Genomic DNA, 15,518 nt, shown 5'->3' on the forward strand with positions numbered 1-15,518 from the left:
AAATTCATACCGTTTATTCAATTAGTAATACATTTTTTGGGTCTAGTTTGTCGTTTATCACGTGCTTTCGGGCAAATCTTCGAATAATCAAACAGTGGTAATCCCTGTTACGTTCACTTTAGTATAAAGAGATGCAACATACATGCTTAATATAGGTTGCAAACACATTAATTGCTATAAAGAAGTCTCTCTTCTCTTTCTTAATGTCATTTTGAATAAAATTTCAGTCTTTTATCCTCAATTTCAGCTTCTTGTCCCCATTTCTGCAGCACTACAATCAAAGCATTACTTAGTAAAGATATACTAATAATTATATTGAAAATCTACATACTATTTTTTTTTTCTGTTTTTCTATACTTTACTCCTCAAGTACATTCAAAAATAAATTCTCGGGGTGGTGTTCGATATTTAGTCTCCCATGCCCTTTTGGCGATACTTTCAGGTAAAATCAAGCTTGAAAGATCCTCTTTGTATTGCTTGATAATTTGCTGAAATACTCTAAATTTAAATCTCTGATATTTATCAACCAATTCATCAAAGTTATTAGCGAGTCCACACATGACAAGCTTTTTCTTTAAGTCCAACTGATCCTTTAAATGTTCCACTTGTTCATTTAAATAAACAGTAACAATGAACTCAAGTGTTTTTTTTATCAAGTCTTCGAAATCAGAGTTTGTCACTTGTAAAATATTGGATAAATCAGATAACAAAACTGGCGCTTTTCGACTGGAACCAACATTATCATCATCAGTCGTAGTCAATTTAACCCCAATTGGATCAATACCATTAATATAATCACAATGCTTTTCTTGATATATAAACATATTAACCAACTCTAGTGCATCAATATTAGTACGACAATTTGGAGGGATATTATTATATTTAATGAAATGAGGTATTAAAACATCCAACCAACCTGCATTATAAGCTATCTCGGGAATAAACAACAATGGTAAATTATTGGAGAAAAAGTTGAAATAAACTCTCATGTTGGACTCATTGTTGCTGTTTGCATTATCAACAGTATCAGAAGAAGCATACTTGATAACCAATTGAATTTGGGGTAAGACTTTCAACCACCTACACAAGTACTGACTCTTAGGAATATAACGGTCCAAATTGTTTAATTTCAATTCAAATAATTGGATATTATCATTTTCATTAAAATTGGCACTGACACCAATCTTATTGTTGACTATTTTAGGAAAAAATCCATACGTGTATAAAAATTCCTTGATATTATCTTCAGGGTCATAACTAATTGTAACCTCAAATTTTTCGTTGGCAATCATTTGCACATTGGACCTCAATTTTAATACAATATCGTTAGTACGTCTATCAATATCAAAATAAGAATTGCTATGATGATTATGGTTGACAAAATCCAAAATCGGAACCAAAGAAACGTCAATTACATAATCATCGGTGTTATTAGTATGTTCAGTGTCATTGCGTCCCGACCCGACATTGGATTTCCCTTCCTCTGGATTAATGGAAAGCTCTTGTAAACCAGTAGTGACAGCGTTTTCCAGTGGCTCACCTTGAGCTTCACGCGCTTTCATTTTCTTGAGAGGTGGACCAACAACATCATCAATATCGTTGTGAGCATCTCGAGGAATTTCGAGGATTCTTGATCTAACCGCTTGACAAATTTGGAAATATGATTCAAACGATAATAACTTTGCAATATCGAAAAGTGGTACATCATGATACAATGCGTGCAATTGTTCAATTAATGATTCATATTCAAGTTTGATTTTTTGACTCATTTCACAATAGGTACTAACAAACTCATCGTCAATATCCCTACTGATGTAATCCAGCTTTTTGTGGAAATGATCCGCAGGGTATTTTATTGTTGAAGTTGCACTTAAAATATTCAAATAGGTATTCAATTGCATAACTGGTGATTCTTGATAATATGGCGATTTGGGAGACAATCTTTGACGAAACTTTTTGATTGTGTGAAAAGCAAGAAAATAGGTTATCAAAATATGAGTTTCAGTGGTTGGCTCCATGCAATTCAAGAAATTAATAATTAATTCCGATTCTTTAATTGGTGGAACATTAATATTATCAATGGTTATTAATTTATCACGAATCTTTAGTTCCTCTAATAATCTAACCAATGTATGGATAGTGAATGTTGACCTTCTAGGAATACGTAACAATTCGACATCAGCCACGGACTGAAAACTCTGTTTGACATTACTGTTCACAATTGTACCTTGAGGAGTCTGGGTGGATTCATTTCCACCACCCTCACCAGGGTTAAAGAACAATCCGATCCCACCCAACAAACTACGGTCTATGGTTAGATTAGGATGAAATGTTATACCATTATCGCCGATATAATAGAGTAAATCACCATTGCGTTTAACACCAGGGATATGAAGTGTACGTGGAACTAATGGTTTTGGGGGCATGATTCAGTTTTGACAACAAACAAGTAGAAAAACAAAAGCCACAAATATAATAAGTCCTACTGTCCGATGATAATGGATTAGGAATAGGGTAGATTCAGTGGTTGCAACACTATTTGTGGTAATAATAAGTATAGGTTTGAATGTAGGATAAATTAAAGGACAATGAAATGAACAGAGTGTCAGGAAAGAAAAAAAAAAATAAGGGATTCTTTATATACAATAAGGCTTGTAGAACAAAATTGTGATCTCATGATTCACACCAAATTAATTAATTATAATATTAAAGTTTGAAACAGAAGTGCACGCAGTTTTATTTTTGGGCACAAGTACACGAAAAGTCTAATCCCTTTATTCTGTTGTGACAATTAGACTGATTGACTGACAACTTGCAAAATTGAATGCGTATAGCGCAGAAGTTAACCCAAAAAAAAAAAGAACGAGAAAGAGAACGGAAAAAAAATTTTCTTGATTGAAGTATTGTCACATAGATAAATAGATAGATCTAAGAAACTACTACTTGTTACTACAATTTAGTACCACCACCTTCATAACATATAACTGGCATTTCATAATGAGTTGGGACGACGAAGATTTTGATATTCCATCTAATAGTAAAAAAACCGTTGCTGCATCTTGGGAAGATGAGGAAGATGATGGTCCAGTCTTAGAATCATGGGATGTCGATCCTGAAGAAGAAGAAAAGAAGAAAAAGGAAGCAAAATTGCAAGAGGCTAAAAGAAAAGCTGAATTAAAAGCCAAAGAGGATGCCGAAAAGGCGAAAAAAGACGCCAAAAGAAAAGAATTAGAGCAATTTGATCAATTAGATGAAAGAACTCGTAAGGAATTGTTGAAAAAAGCTGAATTGAATGCCGATTTGAACAATGCTGCTGATTTGTTTGGAGGATTGGGCGTCGCCGACGATAATGACGATGATGATTTCGATATCAATGAACATCCAAGAGAAAGAATAACCAAACAACAATTAGCTGCTGCTGCTGCTAGTAAGAGACCAGCATTAACTAAGGATACACCTTTGGAAGAACATCCATTGTTTCAACCTACAAACAAACAAGAATATGAAAAATTAAGAAAGACTGTTGGTACTTCATTGACAAGATTAAATGAAGACTCTTCGTTGTTATATGCATCTAGTTTGGCCGTTGATTTGATAAGAGACTTGTCACAGCCATTATCAGTGGAAAACCTTAGGAAAGTCATAAGCACATTAAATGTGGTGATCAAAGACAAAGAAAGACAAGAAAGACAAGCAAGATTAAAGAAGGCTGGTGGTACTGCTACTGGTGGGGCCGGTAAGAAGAAGGCCAAGCCTCTTGCCAGACCAAATGTGGGTGGCGGGTTCAAAAAGGATGCCTTTGATGATATGGATGATGGTCAATTTGATGATTTAGATGACGATGATTTTATGTAATTACCACTTTCAGTCAAACTTTTACCAACAGTAATGTTATTTGTTTTTGCTCATCGTGACTACTTAAACGAACCAAATGAGAGAAACAATAGTAACTTAACGGGTATAGCTGTTAGTATTATTTTAATATTATCATATACTTATCATAGCATAATAAATCTAGGGGATCATTTGAATTGGCTGGAGGGTGAAGATTGCAAACATGTTTGATTTGGTTTAGCCAGTCGTTTTTGTTATTTGTGTTACCATTTGCCAACGACGACATCCTCACACTAGTGCCATTTATGTAGCTACTAATATCATTTAATGTATAGTCTTGTTCCTTTCCATCAGAGTTTGTTAATGTAGATATGTTTTCTGATAGCTTGTCACTAAATGAGAATAACTCATGGTCAAATGAACAGGAAGAAACCGAATAACAAGGTGCAGTGGTACTTAATTGCATATTGGAAGATAGATCAATGGCTGTCCGTTTGGGGTTCAATATGTAATTTAGTGAACATTTCTTCAAATATATGTTTCTACGTAATTCATCAATAGAGGGAATATTCACAGGAAGCTTATGAGTAGATGCATACTCGTTTTCTGAATCTGAATGGATGGGCTTGGATTGATGATTTTCTGCTGCAGAAAACGACTTGCAAGTGTATGATCTAGTGAATGTATTATGCGGTGGTTTGTAGCTGGATGAAATGGGTATAAAGTTACTGCATTTAGCTTCCAGTACGTGAAAATTTGAATCTAAATATTGATTTTGGCATAGGTTTTCATGAGCTTGACATGGTTGTTGCAAACTTACTGGGTTCAATATGTCTTTGATTAGGAGAGGTGGCAGAGCATGCACACCTTGGTATGAATTGGGCTCCTCGGGTGTATGAGCGGCACGATGTTTACTGGCAAAAGTGTTCTTTTGTTTCTGTTTCTTAAAAGTTGTTTTTTCTATTGATTTATAGCTTGGCCATTTCCTTCTTGGAGCTTTTTGCTTTGGCTGAGGAGTTGATGTTTCTACAAAAGATTTAATCTCTGTTGTTTCCTCATGAAATATATCTTGCAACTGGTTCAGTGAAAACTTTTTAGCTTTAGTTAACAGTTTTTGATTATGTGGCCTTTTGGAAATAGTTATTTTTGGTTGGGGTATTAACATGGAAAGTGGTTTTCAATTGGGTGTTGTTGCAAAAACTAAAAAAGTAGAGGACTCAGTAAATAGCCAAATAAGGGAAACGGGGAAAAAAAAAAAGCATTTGGGCCCGCGTTACTACAGATTCAAAATACAAGAGCCACCAAAACTTGTTTAGGAGAAAAAAAAAGATAAAAAAAAAAATGAAACACCAAAAAAAAAATATAATTCCTATCAAAGGTTAAATCACATTACTATTCCCAACAAACATCCTTCATCTGTTGCGTATCAGTAATCTATTAATCCAATTTTCAAAGACTTATCATGTCAAATGACGATATAATACTCCCATCAGTTTCATCCTTATCGAAACTAACTATAAATGATGTATCAAAATCAGGATTTGGATACAATCCGTCCATAGGACCAATATCAAATACTATTACCCTAGAATCTTCACTGGTATTATTAAATAAACGTACAATATCATTAACACCAACATCATCTGACTCCATTTATGATAGAAATATTATCACGAAAAAGCCACACGAAATCAACTTATCTTCGTTATCATTTTTGTTTTGTGAGATTATTAGTTGGGCACACTCTAATTCCAAAGGCATTCAAGATTTAGAAAATCGTTTAAACGGATTAGGTTATCAAATAGGTCAACGATATCTCGAATTGTGTAAAATAAGAGAAGGTTTTAAAAACAGTAAACGAGAGATTAGACTTTTGGAAATGTTACAATTTATTCATGGTCCGTTCTGGAAATTGATTTTTGGTAAAACTGCTAATGAATTAGAAAAATCGCAAGATTTGCCCAATGAATATATGATTGTGGAGAATGTGCCATTATTAAATAGATTTATTAGTATACCTAAGGAGTATGGCGACTTAAATTGTTCAGCATTTGTTGCGGGTATAATTGAGGGAGCACTTGATAATAGTGGATTCAATGCCGATGTTACAGCACACACGGTCGCTACAGATGCAAATCCATTAAGAACAGTATTTTTGATCAAGTTTGACGATTCTGTTTTAATTAGAGAGAGTTTGAGATTTGGATAAGAATCCATTAAGTCGTGCATATAGGTTGAATGTAATTTGGTGAAATTTTTTTTCATTGTCTTTTTTTTTTTTCCACCACCAAAGTAGATTGGCATTTTTTTTCTTTTTTCTTTGACAGCTTCTTAGATTGTTGAACTTCTACATCCAACAAACAGTTTTAAATGGGAATAACGATTCGACAGGCAACTATAGAAGATATACAGGCAATGCAAAATGCCAATTTGCACAATCTTCCGGAAAACTATCAATTGAAATACTATATGTATCACATATTGTCATGGCCACAAGCATCATTTGTTGCAACAACCTATGATGAGGTGATAAATGTGAATGATGGGGAAATAGATGTGCCAGTTACTCAGGATCCAAAAGGTGATACAGCATACATAAATAGAGGTGAGAAAATTGTTGGGTATGTGTTGGGTAAAATGGAGGATGATCCAGAAGCTGCTGACAAAACTCCTCATGGGCACATTACTTCATTGTCTGTAATGAGAACGTATCGTCGAATGGGTATAGCTGAGAAATTAATGCGACAATCTTTATATGCCATGTGTGAACTGTTTGGAGCACAGTATGTTTCTTTGCATGTGAGAAAATCCAATCGTGCTGCATTACATTTATATAGAGACTCATTAAAGTTTGAGGTTCAATCAATAGAAAAATCATACTATCAAGACGGTGAGGACGCCTATGCCATGAGGTTAGATTTGAAATTGGAAGAGTTGTTGCCCTCATTGGCCCAGAAAGCTGAAGAGTCGGATGATTTAATTAAAGATTTATTAGAAGACTGAAGATATATAGAAGAGCATGACAATATAAGACATGTAAATTTAATATCTTTCTTTCATTCTACTGGCAACTGTACGCAAGTTACCATAAACTTTCCCTGGTGGAGAACCCAAAATCAACGACACAACGGCCTCACGTGCCATTCTTATATGTGTGAACCCACCTAATATATGAATTTTGGAATCAGCCAACACTATTCTTGTTCTGGTAGCATTCTCTATGGCAAATTTAGTTTTACCGTCTTTACCAGCAATTCTACCAATCGCACGAGACAAATGATCTCCAGTTAAAGTCTTGACATCCTTGATTTCAAATGTTTCAATATACAAGTCATCCAATCTCAATAATGCAATGGCGTCATCAACATCGAATCCCAATGTAAAAGCCTTGACAAAATCAGCACCTTTTTGTAAGGCGCCCACATCAGTAGTGTATTTATTTGTTCTTAACTCGACTGTTTTAGTTTTCAAGTTCATTCTAACTTGTAGTTTCAAATGTTCAACCAAAGGTGGATATATTTTACTCCATACATTCTTTAACGGTGTCATTCTATGAGGTGGTACAGCCACTTTTCTGCTTTCTAATTTGACCTTCATGTTGGATTTGGATGCAGCAGAGAACTTTGGTTTTCCGGATTCATCTAGTTGAAGCTCAGTGGTTTCTCCTTGTTGTATAGTTAAAGAATTTGAAGGTTCAGATTGGTCTTGGTCTTCAACTGTTGTAGTTGGAATGGCATTTGTATCGATTAACATGTCCTCGTCATCATTGTTTTGATCTAATGCTTGGTTGGATTGTAAAGTAGAGTTTTCTTGTATTTGCTCGTTTATACCACTCTTTTCAGTGGATTTCCTTATAGCTGTAGGGGCGGCCATTGGTTTTCAGTGTACAATAATATTAAAAGATGTGGTTTGAGATATAAGAAAACAATTAAACTAGTAGTGAACTCATCTCTTTGGTAGGGAAAAAAGAGAAAAAAAAATCTGCACTAAAGATGCCAAAGGTCGTGCAATCAGGTGGAAACTTTGCACAAGTTGTACCCATTGCTCAGATTGACAAAGGATATTGACATATTTGGTTAGTTGGAATAATGAAGGATGGACACAATTATATAAGGGATTTCAGGTGGTATTCAGAGAGCTTTATAGGTAATACTGGGCCGCCATGGAGGTATATATTTTTTTTACAAATAGATTGGTATCGGTGATTGGTATAACTTATAGAATGCAGTAAACCAAACAAGTTAAAGATCTGGCTTCTCATATACTGCAATTGACGTGTTGTCGGGACATCATTAAGTATATAAGATACTCTTGTGAACTCAACACAGAATTAACAAATGTTTCAAAAGAAACTATTGTTCAGTGAAATCTCGTGATTCTATTATGTTTTCATTTTTACCAAACAACCCAAGTTACGTGCGGTGTTTTACAAAATCATAGAGAATACATTAATACAATTTTACTGTTGATGATTTACTCCTCAATGATCACCTTTAACTACTGAATAATTTTGTTAAGAACATGTCGTGTAAATGTCACAAAACTATAAAACCGGGGAGGACGAAAATATTTAGCAATAGAAAGACCAATTTATTTCTTTTTTATTTTATTTGTTTTCATTCATACATTTAAGTTGCGGACTCACACACTCCTAACTTTGTATTATGTGGAGGAAGAGAAGGAGAAAACAAAAGAAGAAGGAAAAAAAAATTTAAACTTGTGATTGGATAACACATTTATTTATGTACTTTTTTTTATTTTTCATTTCAGGTTCTTTCCAGTCTTTCTACTTTAATAATACTGAATGAATAAATCATTAGTACCATCATCATCGTCTTTGTTGAATGTCAACAGAATACTAGTGCGGAATGTTGCAACTAAACAACTAGCCCCATCTCTTTCCGTTTTATCCACACGCATTTTGAAAAATCACTTTACAACCAAATTTAAACAACATTCTATAGCATTTAACAAGCAAAGATATTTTTCCACATTCAGTCGATCATATCAAGAGCCTTTGAATAAACACACACAACCAAAAGATGAATTGAAACAAACTATAACGAAAGCAACTTTACTTTCGCAGGCGAATTCAGGCTTATCCCGTATGTTGATACATTTAAAGTGGCCATTGTCACGAAATACAAATACAACCAGTACCTGGGATATGACGTCGGCATTTATTTCATGGTTGGTCATGGGAAATATTTTATGGATTATACTAGGGACCACAACTTTTGGGTTGACTTTGATGTATTCTTTGCACTATTTGGATAGCTTAGTGGGTAAATTCAGTGACGACAAAGAAACAACCGACAAATTGAATCAAACAAAAAGTAAGACGTCAACTAATGTAATGAGTTATTTGATTGGAGGAATCATATCATTTGGTATAGGAGTAGATTTGAATTTTGAAAAGGGGTCATCGTTACCGGAATTAAAAGATGGAAAATTAAGATTCAAGAATGTAGGTATAGTATCCCATGATGGTAATAACAAGCATGTGAAGTTTAAGGGAACGGTGGAAGCCATGGATATAACGTTATCTTTTAACAAATGGTATGAAGGAAATGGATTGATTTATGATTTAGAGTTGTATGGATTAAATGGTAAGTTGTATAAGCTGAGATCGCCTTCACCGCCCGTGGCCAACACAACTAAGAAATCGTATAGATTCAATGAAAACATCCATTACCAATATGACTTGGATCATAATGTCGAAGAAATAGCAAGCGGGTCCAGTTCTATTATTGATAACAATTATACCTTTGATCATGTTAAAATTCACGATTCGTATTTGGAAATCTACGAGGAACAATCCAGTACTCCAATAAAAATTAATATTTTCAGCTGCGATCTACCAAAATTAAGGGGTGATAAGCTAGTGTTGGATTTTTTTAATGCAAATAACGCTAGTGGCGCTATTAATGATGCAATGTTTACTTTGCATAAACGTCAGAATTTGGATCCAGAAAACAAAAATCAAGACAAGTTAATACGGTTCAAATTGGATGCGATTGATTTGGGAGAGATCAACAAGTATGACCCAAATCTGAAATTTAATTGGATAATAAATGGGAAAGCAGAAGTTATTGCAGATATTACTTTGCCTGAAGAGCAGGACGATTTAAATGAGTCTATAACAGAAGTATTGACTAAAATGTTTACCAATATGTTTCAAACTGCAGACATGTCTCAAACATCAGAGGATTCATTGTTGAAAGATGCTATATCTGCGATTTATCATACTTTCAGAAAGCCAGAAGAAACTGCTAAACCAGCAGAAAATTCTTATGTTATGGTAAATGTCAAAATGAAATTGTATGATTTGAAAGCAAGTTTGCCTCAAGTTTTACCAAGAACAAATAATGGTATACCATTTATATCTTTGACAGATTTGAGATCATTGATTAGTTTTATCAACACGGAAAACCAACCAATTACAATCAAATCCACGGTGATTGAAAAAATAACTGATTTATCGAACATTCAACATTTGGGACAAACTAAAATGTTTGATTATATTATGGGTGATGCCTATGAGGAGCTTACGAATTTGGTGAGAGATGATGCAAGACGAATAATTAATGAAAAATCATGGAGTAATTCGATTGCAACACAATTGTTACTTTTAGGATTAGGTGCAATGGTTTGATGGGGTTTTGTGAAAAAGATAATAGGGTCAGTAAGCACAGTCTTCTGGTTTTATTGAACTTGTACATATATTACATACACAAATTACGGTTTATTGTGCATTATTTTATCTATTGATTTATTTATTTATTTATATGATTTAATTTACGTCGTTTTATGATTGGAATACCTTTTTCCGTAGAGTTTAAATCTTGTATTATTTCTTCATCTATAGGTTTTGCTCCAATCCCTAAGGTGATTCCATGTTTCCTATGAGATAAATTTTGAGTGTTAGTGGATTTGCTGTCATCCTTGTTCTTTTCCTCTTCTTCTTGCCAACCAAGTCCTCTTAAAAATGCTGCACCAAATTCATCTATTGGGATTTTTCTATCATCGCTGGAGTCATCATCGGAATCTTCTGATTCGATCTTTTTGATCATTGATTGTTTTGTAGTCTCCACTTTTTCAAACGTTGTTACACCATACGGTAGTATTGGTTTCTCGTCAATTTCGATTTCTTTCTGTAACATACTTTTACATGGTTGCTTCAAAACTATTATTGGTTTGGTTTCATCTTTATGAGTAGTCTTATCTTCTGTAGAATATGATGTAATCAATTTCTTCTGCTGCTCTGACAGTTCATCTGTTTGTTGTGAATTATTCACTATAAGTTTCTTTAGTTTTGGATTCTTTTTCTTTAAACTGATTTTTATACCTGACATTATAATTACAAGAATGGGGGTTGGGGAAACAATGTTGGTTCGATACTGGGTGGTGTTTTTTTTTTTGTGTGCTCAATATTTTATGAAGCTTGCAATGACTTTTGAGCACTACCAAACATCGTACTTTAATATATCATATTATCCTCTATCAATTGTGAGTTTTTGATTTTGTTGCTAGTGGGATCATCGAAGAGTACAAATGAATTAATTTTTTGAGTTTCATTGGTAGTATCATCTACTATGTCAAGCAGTGTAAGTTCACTACCATGATAAAATATAGTGTACCACACATAGAACGCTGGTATATGCTCTAGTTTTGTAACCTATTACATGTGAACCTAAGCGGTGAGTTTTCCGGATAGTATGCTTAAACCCCTAAATATATTTAAAGAAGAATGTAGTACAATGTTTTATTCAAAAGAGTTGACTTTTAATACTAAGAATATTGTGTTGGTTCCAGGACGCGTATTCGAAAATATTATTGATAAAAAAAAAATGCAAACATCGATATCTCTTTTTCAGTTTTGCTGCCTAACTATTCCTTTTTGAATTATGGAAATAACTGGTCTGGAAGATACATTAAAATCTCCAGAAATTGAATCAAATGATGGAAATAAAAAGGTTGGCAACAATCTATATTCAACTACACCTAGTTCCTTGTTCAATGTATTGACAGGAAACCAAAATACCAAAAAGAACACAAGCACTTCAAAAATACGAAAGGACAAAGACCAACTGTATGGCGGCGATGAAAAAGTAGTGAATGGAACCACTGAAAAACTAGAAAACCGTCCTACATCTTTAACTTCGAAGGATATTTTCAGAATATACCGAGAGAAAGACAAACAGAAGTACACGCTTCCAGATGATCAAGAACCACCGGTACATCATCAACCCCACGAGACACATCAAGCTTTTCCCAAGGATATGATTTGCAACTCGTTGGAAATTCTGGATTTCACGGCCGACATTGAGTCCAAAATATTTGCTAATAAGAAATCAACCACAGTGAAAGACTTGTTTAACAATTTTAGACCAAAGAAAGTTGTTACCATTAAATTGTCACCCCAAATACTAAAGAATATTTCTCCAAATCCTTCAAATATTAACCTTTCCAAAGATTCGAGTACACTTCCTGATTCAAGACCTGCATTTACTGCCCAAGATATCTTACAACGCAGAAAGCATATATTACCGGTTCATAATACAGAGAAAGCAGCCACAAAAATTGATAGCCAATTGCATACTTCAGATATAGAACGGAAAATCTATGGATCAAAGCCCAAATCTAGTGTTCAAGATATACTAAAGCGTGAAAGAAATGAACATCAAATAATAAAACCACAACCAGTACCAAGGCCAACATATTTCATTACTTTGAAAGTAAATTCAAAGCATCTAGCTGAAATTAAACAATATGACAACCCACTAATAACAAAAGGAAACAAGAGCAATACCAAGGGCAAAACAGGTGCTTCTTTATTTGCTAGTATGATGCAGGCAAGCAAATCTGCCACCAAGTTAGAATCTATGCAACAATTGAAAAACACCATAATACTACCAAAAGCCTTGAAAAGGGAAGAGTTCCATATCTATGAAAAAGAAGTTTTAAATCCTAGGAAGCTTTTATTGGAAGAAAGGAATAGAAATGTCCGCTGTGATGTTGACACCAAAATTTTTGAATCTTTTACCGATTTATTCACGAGGGAATTGACTTCTAGATATCACTATCAGATCAAAGATAAAATTGACTTGAGACAGTATGCACTGTCCAAATTACCAAACTTATCAAGATCACCAGCTCTTGAGTTTGTTTTTGATATGATTGGCCAACCCAAGCAAGGAATGTGGACAGAGACATTTAAACCACAAAAAATGAATCAGTTACTCATACATAAACAGAACAAGAATGATATTTATAATTGGATTTCTAATTCTTTTCTTAAACTAAAATCTCAAGCACCAATAAAGAATATCAAACAAAAGATAAAGCAAAGGCGTCAGGAATCCTTCATTGTATATGATTACGAAGACGAGGAAACTGAAGAAGAAGTTTATTCTCCGTTTCTAATACTCCAAGGATCGTGTGGCTCAGGAAAATCTACGGCCGTGTTTACTGCTATGAATGAATTAGATGGGTTTGTTCATGAAATCAACACTGGTCAAAATAGAGGCCGTAAGGACATTTTTGCCAATTTAAAAGAACTTTGTACTACGGAAGTTGTGCGTGATACTAAAGAGTTCCATAGAGGAGTGATTTTGCTTGAAGACGTAAATGTTTTGTTTGAACAAGATAAAACGTTCTGGCTGGTAGTTCAGGAAGTTATCAATATCTCCAAAAGACCAATTGTTTTGACATGCGAGGAGATTTGGAATATCCCTAAAAACTTGATTGAGTTTGCTCAGCATGACGAGTCCATTATTTTTATGGATGATTATGTGATTCTGAAAAACTTGGTTGTCGATTATCTTTGGTTATGTTGCTTAGTCTACAATTGTGATGTAGCCCGGGATATCCTTGTAGAAATTATTGATGATAATTGGAATGGACACAATTTCGATATTCGAGGGTGTCTTATGAATTGTCAAATTATGTGTCCCAATCGACCTGAAAGTTTAACTGTGGTTACCAGGGTGTCTGACTCGTCAACGAAAAAAGCGTTGGAAAACATTAATGACGTTTCACATCTACTTGATATCAATTCTTGTAGTGATGTCATTGGAGTAAATTCTATTTCCCAGTTAGCACATACATTACAATTGAACGAATTGGATGATGTTTACTGGGTAGATGATTCCCGTAATCATACATTACCGTATGAGTTGAATATAGGAAAGAAGTTGAATCACAAGTTGGAAGGATTTGAATTGGACTTTTCTGTCCCTGAACGAAAATTTTTAATGAATGATTTGAGATATGAAGCAAATAGATTCATTGGATCGAGAATGAAGTATTTTTCTAATAGTGAATTCAGGAGATCAACTAGATCTGGTGGTGGTGAGTCTAATGCACACTTAGATACTATAGGAATCCCTGATACATCGTTTTTGAACCATATTGCAAATAGTTCGTTTATTCTCGATTTGCTCCCAATGGCAAGACTTTGGAGTCAGTTCCAAAACAATATTGATCAGCTTGAAAAAGAAGTCCTAGCGGAAGGCAAGCCTAGTATTAAAAGATTTCTCAGATATCGAGACTTTTGTCATAAAACTACATTAGACGCCACCATGAATAGAGATTTATAATAATAAAAAAAAATATTTAGATCAATCTAGTTCTGGTTTTAAGTACACCACCACCAAACGCTCTTGCGGCTTTGTGTTTAAAATCAGTTGATTGTAACCTTCTCCATGCTTCCTCTATATGATATGGCATTATTGGAGTGGTGAATTCGTCTGGTTTATCAAATAAGTATTTTCTCTTAACTGGTTTCTCCTTATTGTCGACAATTTGTTTTAGTCTCTGTATATGATGTAATTTATCTTCGGAATTTTTAATATTCATGGCCTCCTCTGTTAAGGAACACACAATCTCAAAAGTTAAAAACCCTAGGATATCAATAACATCGTCATTGGGTCTGGTATCACATAATTGACTCATTTGGGCCCATTCTCTAAAACGCTTACCCTTTCTAAAAGTAAATGACGCCTGTCGACACTCACTCCAATGAACGTACTCTTCTCTAGTCATATTTTTAGTTCGATCATCTGCCATTTTCAATTTTTTCAACCTCGCTATAGAGGCAGCTTTCTCTTCGTCATCGATAAGTTCATTTTCTTCTTGTGTTTCTAAATGCTGTTCACTAAACATAAATTGCAATTCCCAAGGCAATCTTATCTTGGACTTTTTGTACCTTGAAAGCATTTTTGAAGAATCATTTGATTGGGATTGTGACGGGCCACCGGCTCCTACACCAACATCATTGGTATTTTCAATCAAGGATTCAGTTCCACCACCTTCTTGATCTTTGGCATTTTTACGAACATCCTTCCAAGATAAATAAGTTCGTAAACGATTCACTTTTGCCTTATCGTGTCGAATCAAAAAAATCACGTCTTCTGGTATAATACTTCTGCTACCTCGAGAATTTGCTGTTTTTGTTGATTGCCTCAATATTTCAATAACTTGGCCTCGTACGATATCTTCAATTATCGATGTTGTTTCTATTGGTGGATCATTTGCTTCTCCCAGCACAAACATCATCTGCAGAATCTCAATCCTGTATTTGTACTTGTTATCAGAGGCCATTTTCTGTATGTTAGTGGTGACAAGTGGTGTTGTCGTATTAGCCCTAAAAAAAATAACACTTTGAATATTTCCGCATCAAA

General features: G+C 34.3%; 10 protein-coding genes across 10 annotated transcripts; 5 read left to right on the forward strand and 5 right to left on the reverse strand. All coding sequences in view use genetic code 12, as the record gives it.

The window, feature by feature from the left end:
- Positions 1-365: 365 nt before the first annotated feature.
- Positions 366-2,426, reverse strand: CTM1 (cytochrome c lysine N-methyltransferase; the record flags this gene model as incomplete). Its single annotated transcript, XM_714280.1, has 1 exon — positions 366-2,426. One exon carries the CDS (start codon positions 2,424-2,426, stop codon positions 366-368), a length of 2,061 nt encoding a protein of 686 aa, XP_719373.1.
- A 571-nt stretch (positions 2,427-2,997) lies between these two features.
- HCR1 (translation initiation factor eIF3 subunit j) lies at positions 2,998-3,855 on the forward strand (the record flags this gene model as incomplete). Its single annotated transcript, XM_714281.1, has 1 exon — positions 2,998-3,855. The coding sequence occupies one exon, from the start codon at positions 2,998-3,000 to the stop codon at positions 3,853-3,855; it is 858 nt and encodes a 285-aa protein (XP_719374.1).
- A 118-nt stretch (positions 3,856-3,973) lies between these two features.
- CAALFM_CR10380CA (uncharacterized protein) lies at positions 3,974-4,999 on the reverse strand (the record flags this gene model as incomplete). Its single annotated transcript, XM_714282.1, has 1 exon — positions 3,974-4,999. The coding sequence occupies one exon, from the start codon at positions 4,997-4,999 to the stop codon at positions 3,974-3,976; it is 1,026 nt and encodes a 341-aa protein (XP_719375.1).
- A 297-nt stretch (positions 5,000-5,296) lies between these two features.
- Positions 5,297-6,043, forward strand: CAALFM_CR10390WA (TRAPP subunit; the record flags this gene model as incomplete). The annotated part of the gene is made up of 1 exon (XM_714283.1): positions 5,297-6,043. The coding sequence occupies one exon, from the start codon at positions 5,297-5,299 to the stop codon at positions 6,041-6,043; it is 747 nt and encodes a 248-aa protein (XP_719376.1).
- A 161-nt stretch (positions 6,044-6,204) lies between these two features.
- CAALFM_CR10400WA (peptide alpha-N-acetyltransferase complex A subunit) lies at positions 6,205-6,837 on the forward strand (the record flags this gene model as incomplete). Its single annotated transcript, XM_714285.1, has 1 exon — positions 6,205-6,837. One exon carries the CDS (start codon positions 6,205-6,207, stop codon positions 6,835-6,837), a length of 633 nt encoding a protein of 210 aa, XP_719378.1.
- Positions 6,838-6,876: 39 nt separating this feature from the next.
- Positions 6,877-7,707, reverse strand: CAALFM_CR10410CA (uncharacterized protein; the record flags this gene model as incomplete). Its single annotated transcript, XM_714286.1, has 1 exon — positions 6,877-7,707. One exon carries the CDS (start codon positions 7,705-7,707, stop codon positions 6,877-6,879), a length of 831 nt encoding a protein of 276 aa, XP_719379.1.
- Positions 7,708-8,638: 931 nt separating this feature from the next.
- CAALFM_CR10420WA (uncharacterized protein) lies at positions 8,639-10,489 on the forward strand (the record flags this gene model as incomplete). Its single annotated transcript, XM_714287.1, has 1 exon — positions 8,639-10,489. The coding sequence occupies one exon, from the start codon at positions 8,639-8,641 to the stop codon at positions 10,487-10,489; it is 1,851 nt and encodes a 616-aa protein (XP_719380.1).
- A 121-nt stretch (positions 10,490-10,610) lies between these two features.
- Positions 10,611-11,189, reverse strand: CAALFM_CR10430CA (uncharacterized protein; the record flags this gene model as incomplete). Its single annotated transcript, XM_714288.1, has 1 exon — positions 10,611-11,189. The coding sequence occupies one exon, from the start codon at positions 11,187-11,189 to the stop codon at positions 10,611-10,613; it is 579 nt and encodes a 192-aa protein (XP_719381.1).
- A 552-nt stretch (positions 11,190-11,741) lies between these two features.
- CAALFM_CR10440WA (uncharacterized protein) lies at positions 11,742-14,435 on the forward strand (the record flags this gene model as incomplete). Its single annotated transcript, XM_714289.1, has 1 exon — positions 11,742-14,435. One exon carries the CDS (start codon positions 11,742-11,744, stop codon positions 14,433-14,435), a length of 2,694 nt encoding a protein of 897 aa, XP_719382.1.
- A 16-nt stretch (positions 14,436-14,451) lies between these two features.
- On the reverse strand, positions 14,452-15,438 carry SPT3 (transcriptional regulator; the record flags this gene model as incomplete). The annotated part of the gene is made up of 1 exon (XM_714290.1): positions 14,452-15,438. One exon carries the CDS (start codon positions 15,436-15,438, stop codon positions 14,452-14,454), a length of 987 nt encoding a protein of 328 aa, XP_719383.1.
- Between the last annotated feature and the right edge of the window lie 80 nt (positions 15,439-15,518).

Source organism: Candida albicans, chromosome R (genome assembly GCF_000182965.3).
Source record: "Candida albicans SC5314 chromosome R, complete sequence".
Taxonomy (NCBI): domain Eukaryota; kingdom Fungi; phylum Ascomycota; class Pichiomycetes; order Serinales; family Debaryomycetaceae; genus Candida; species Candida albicans.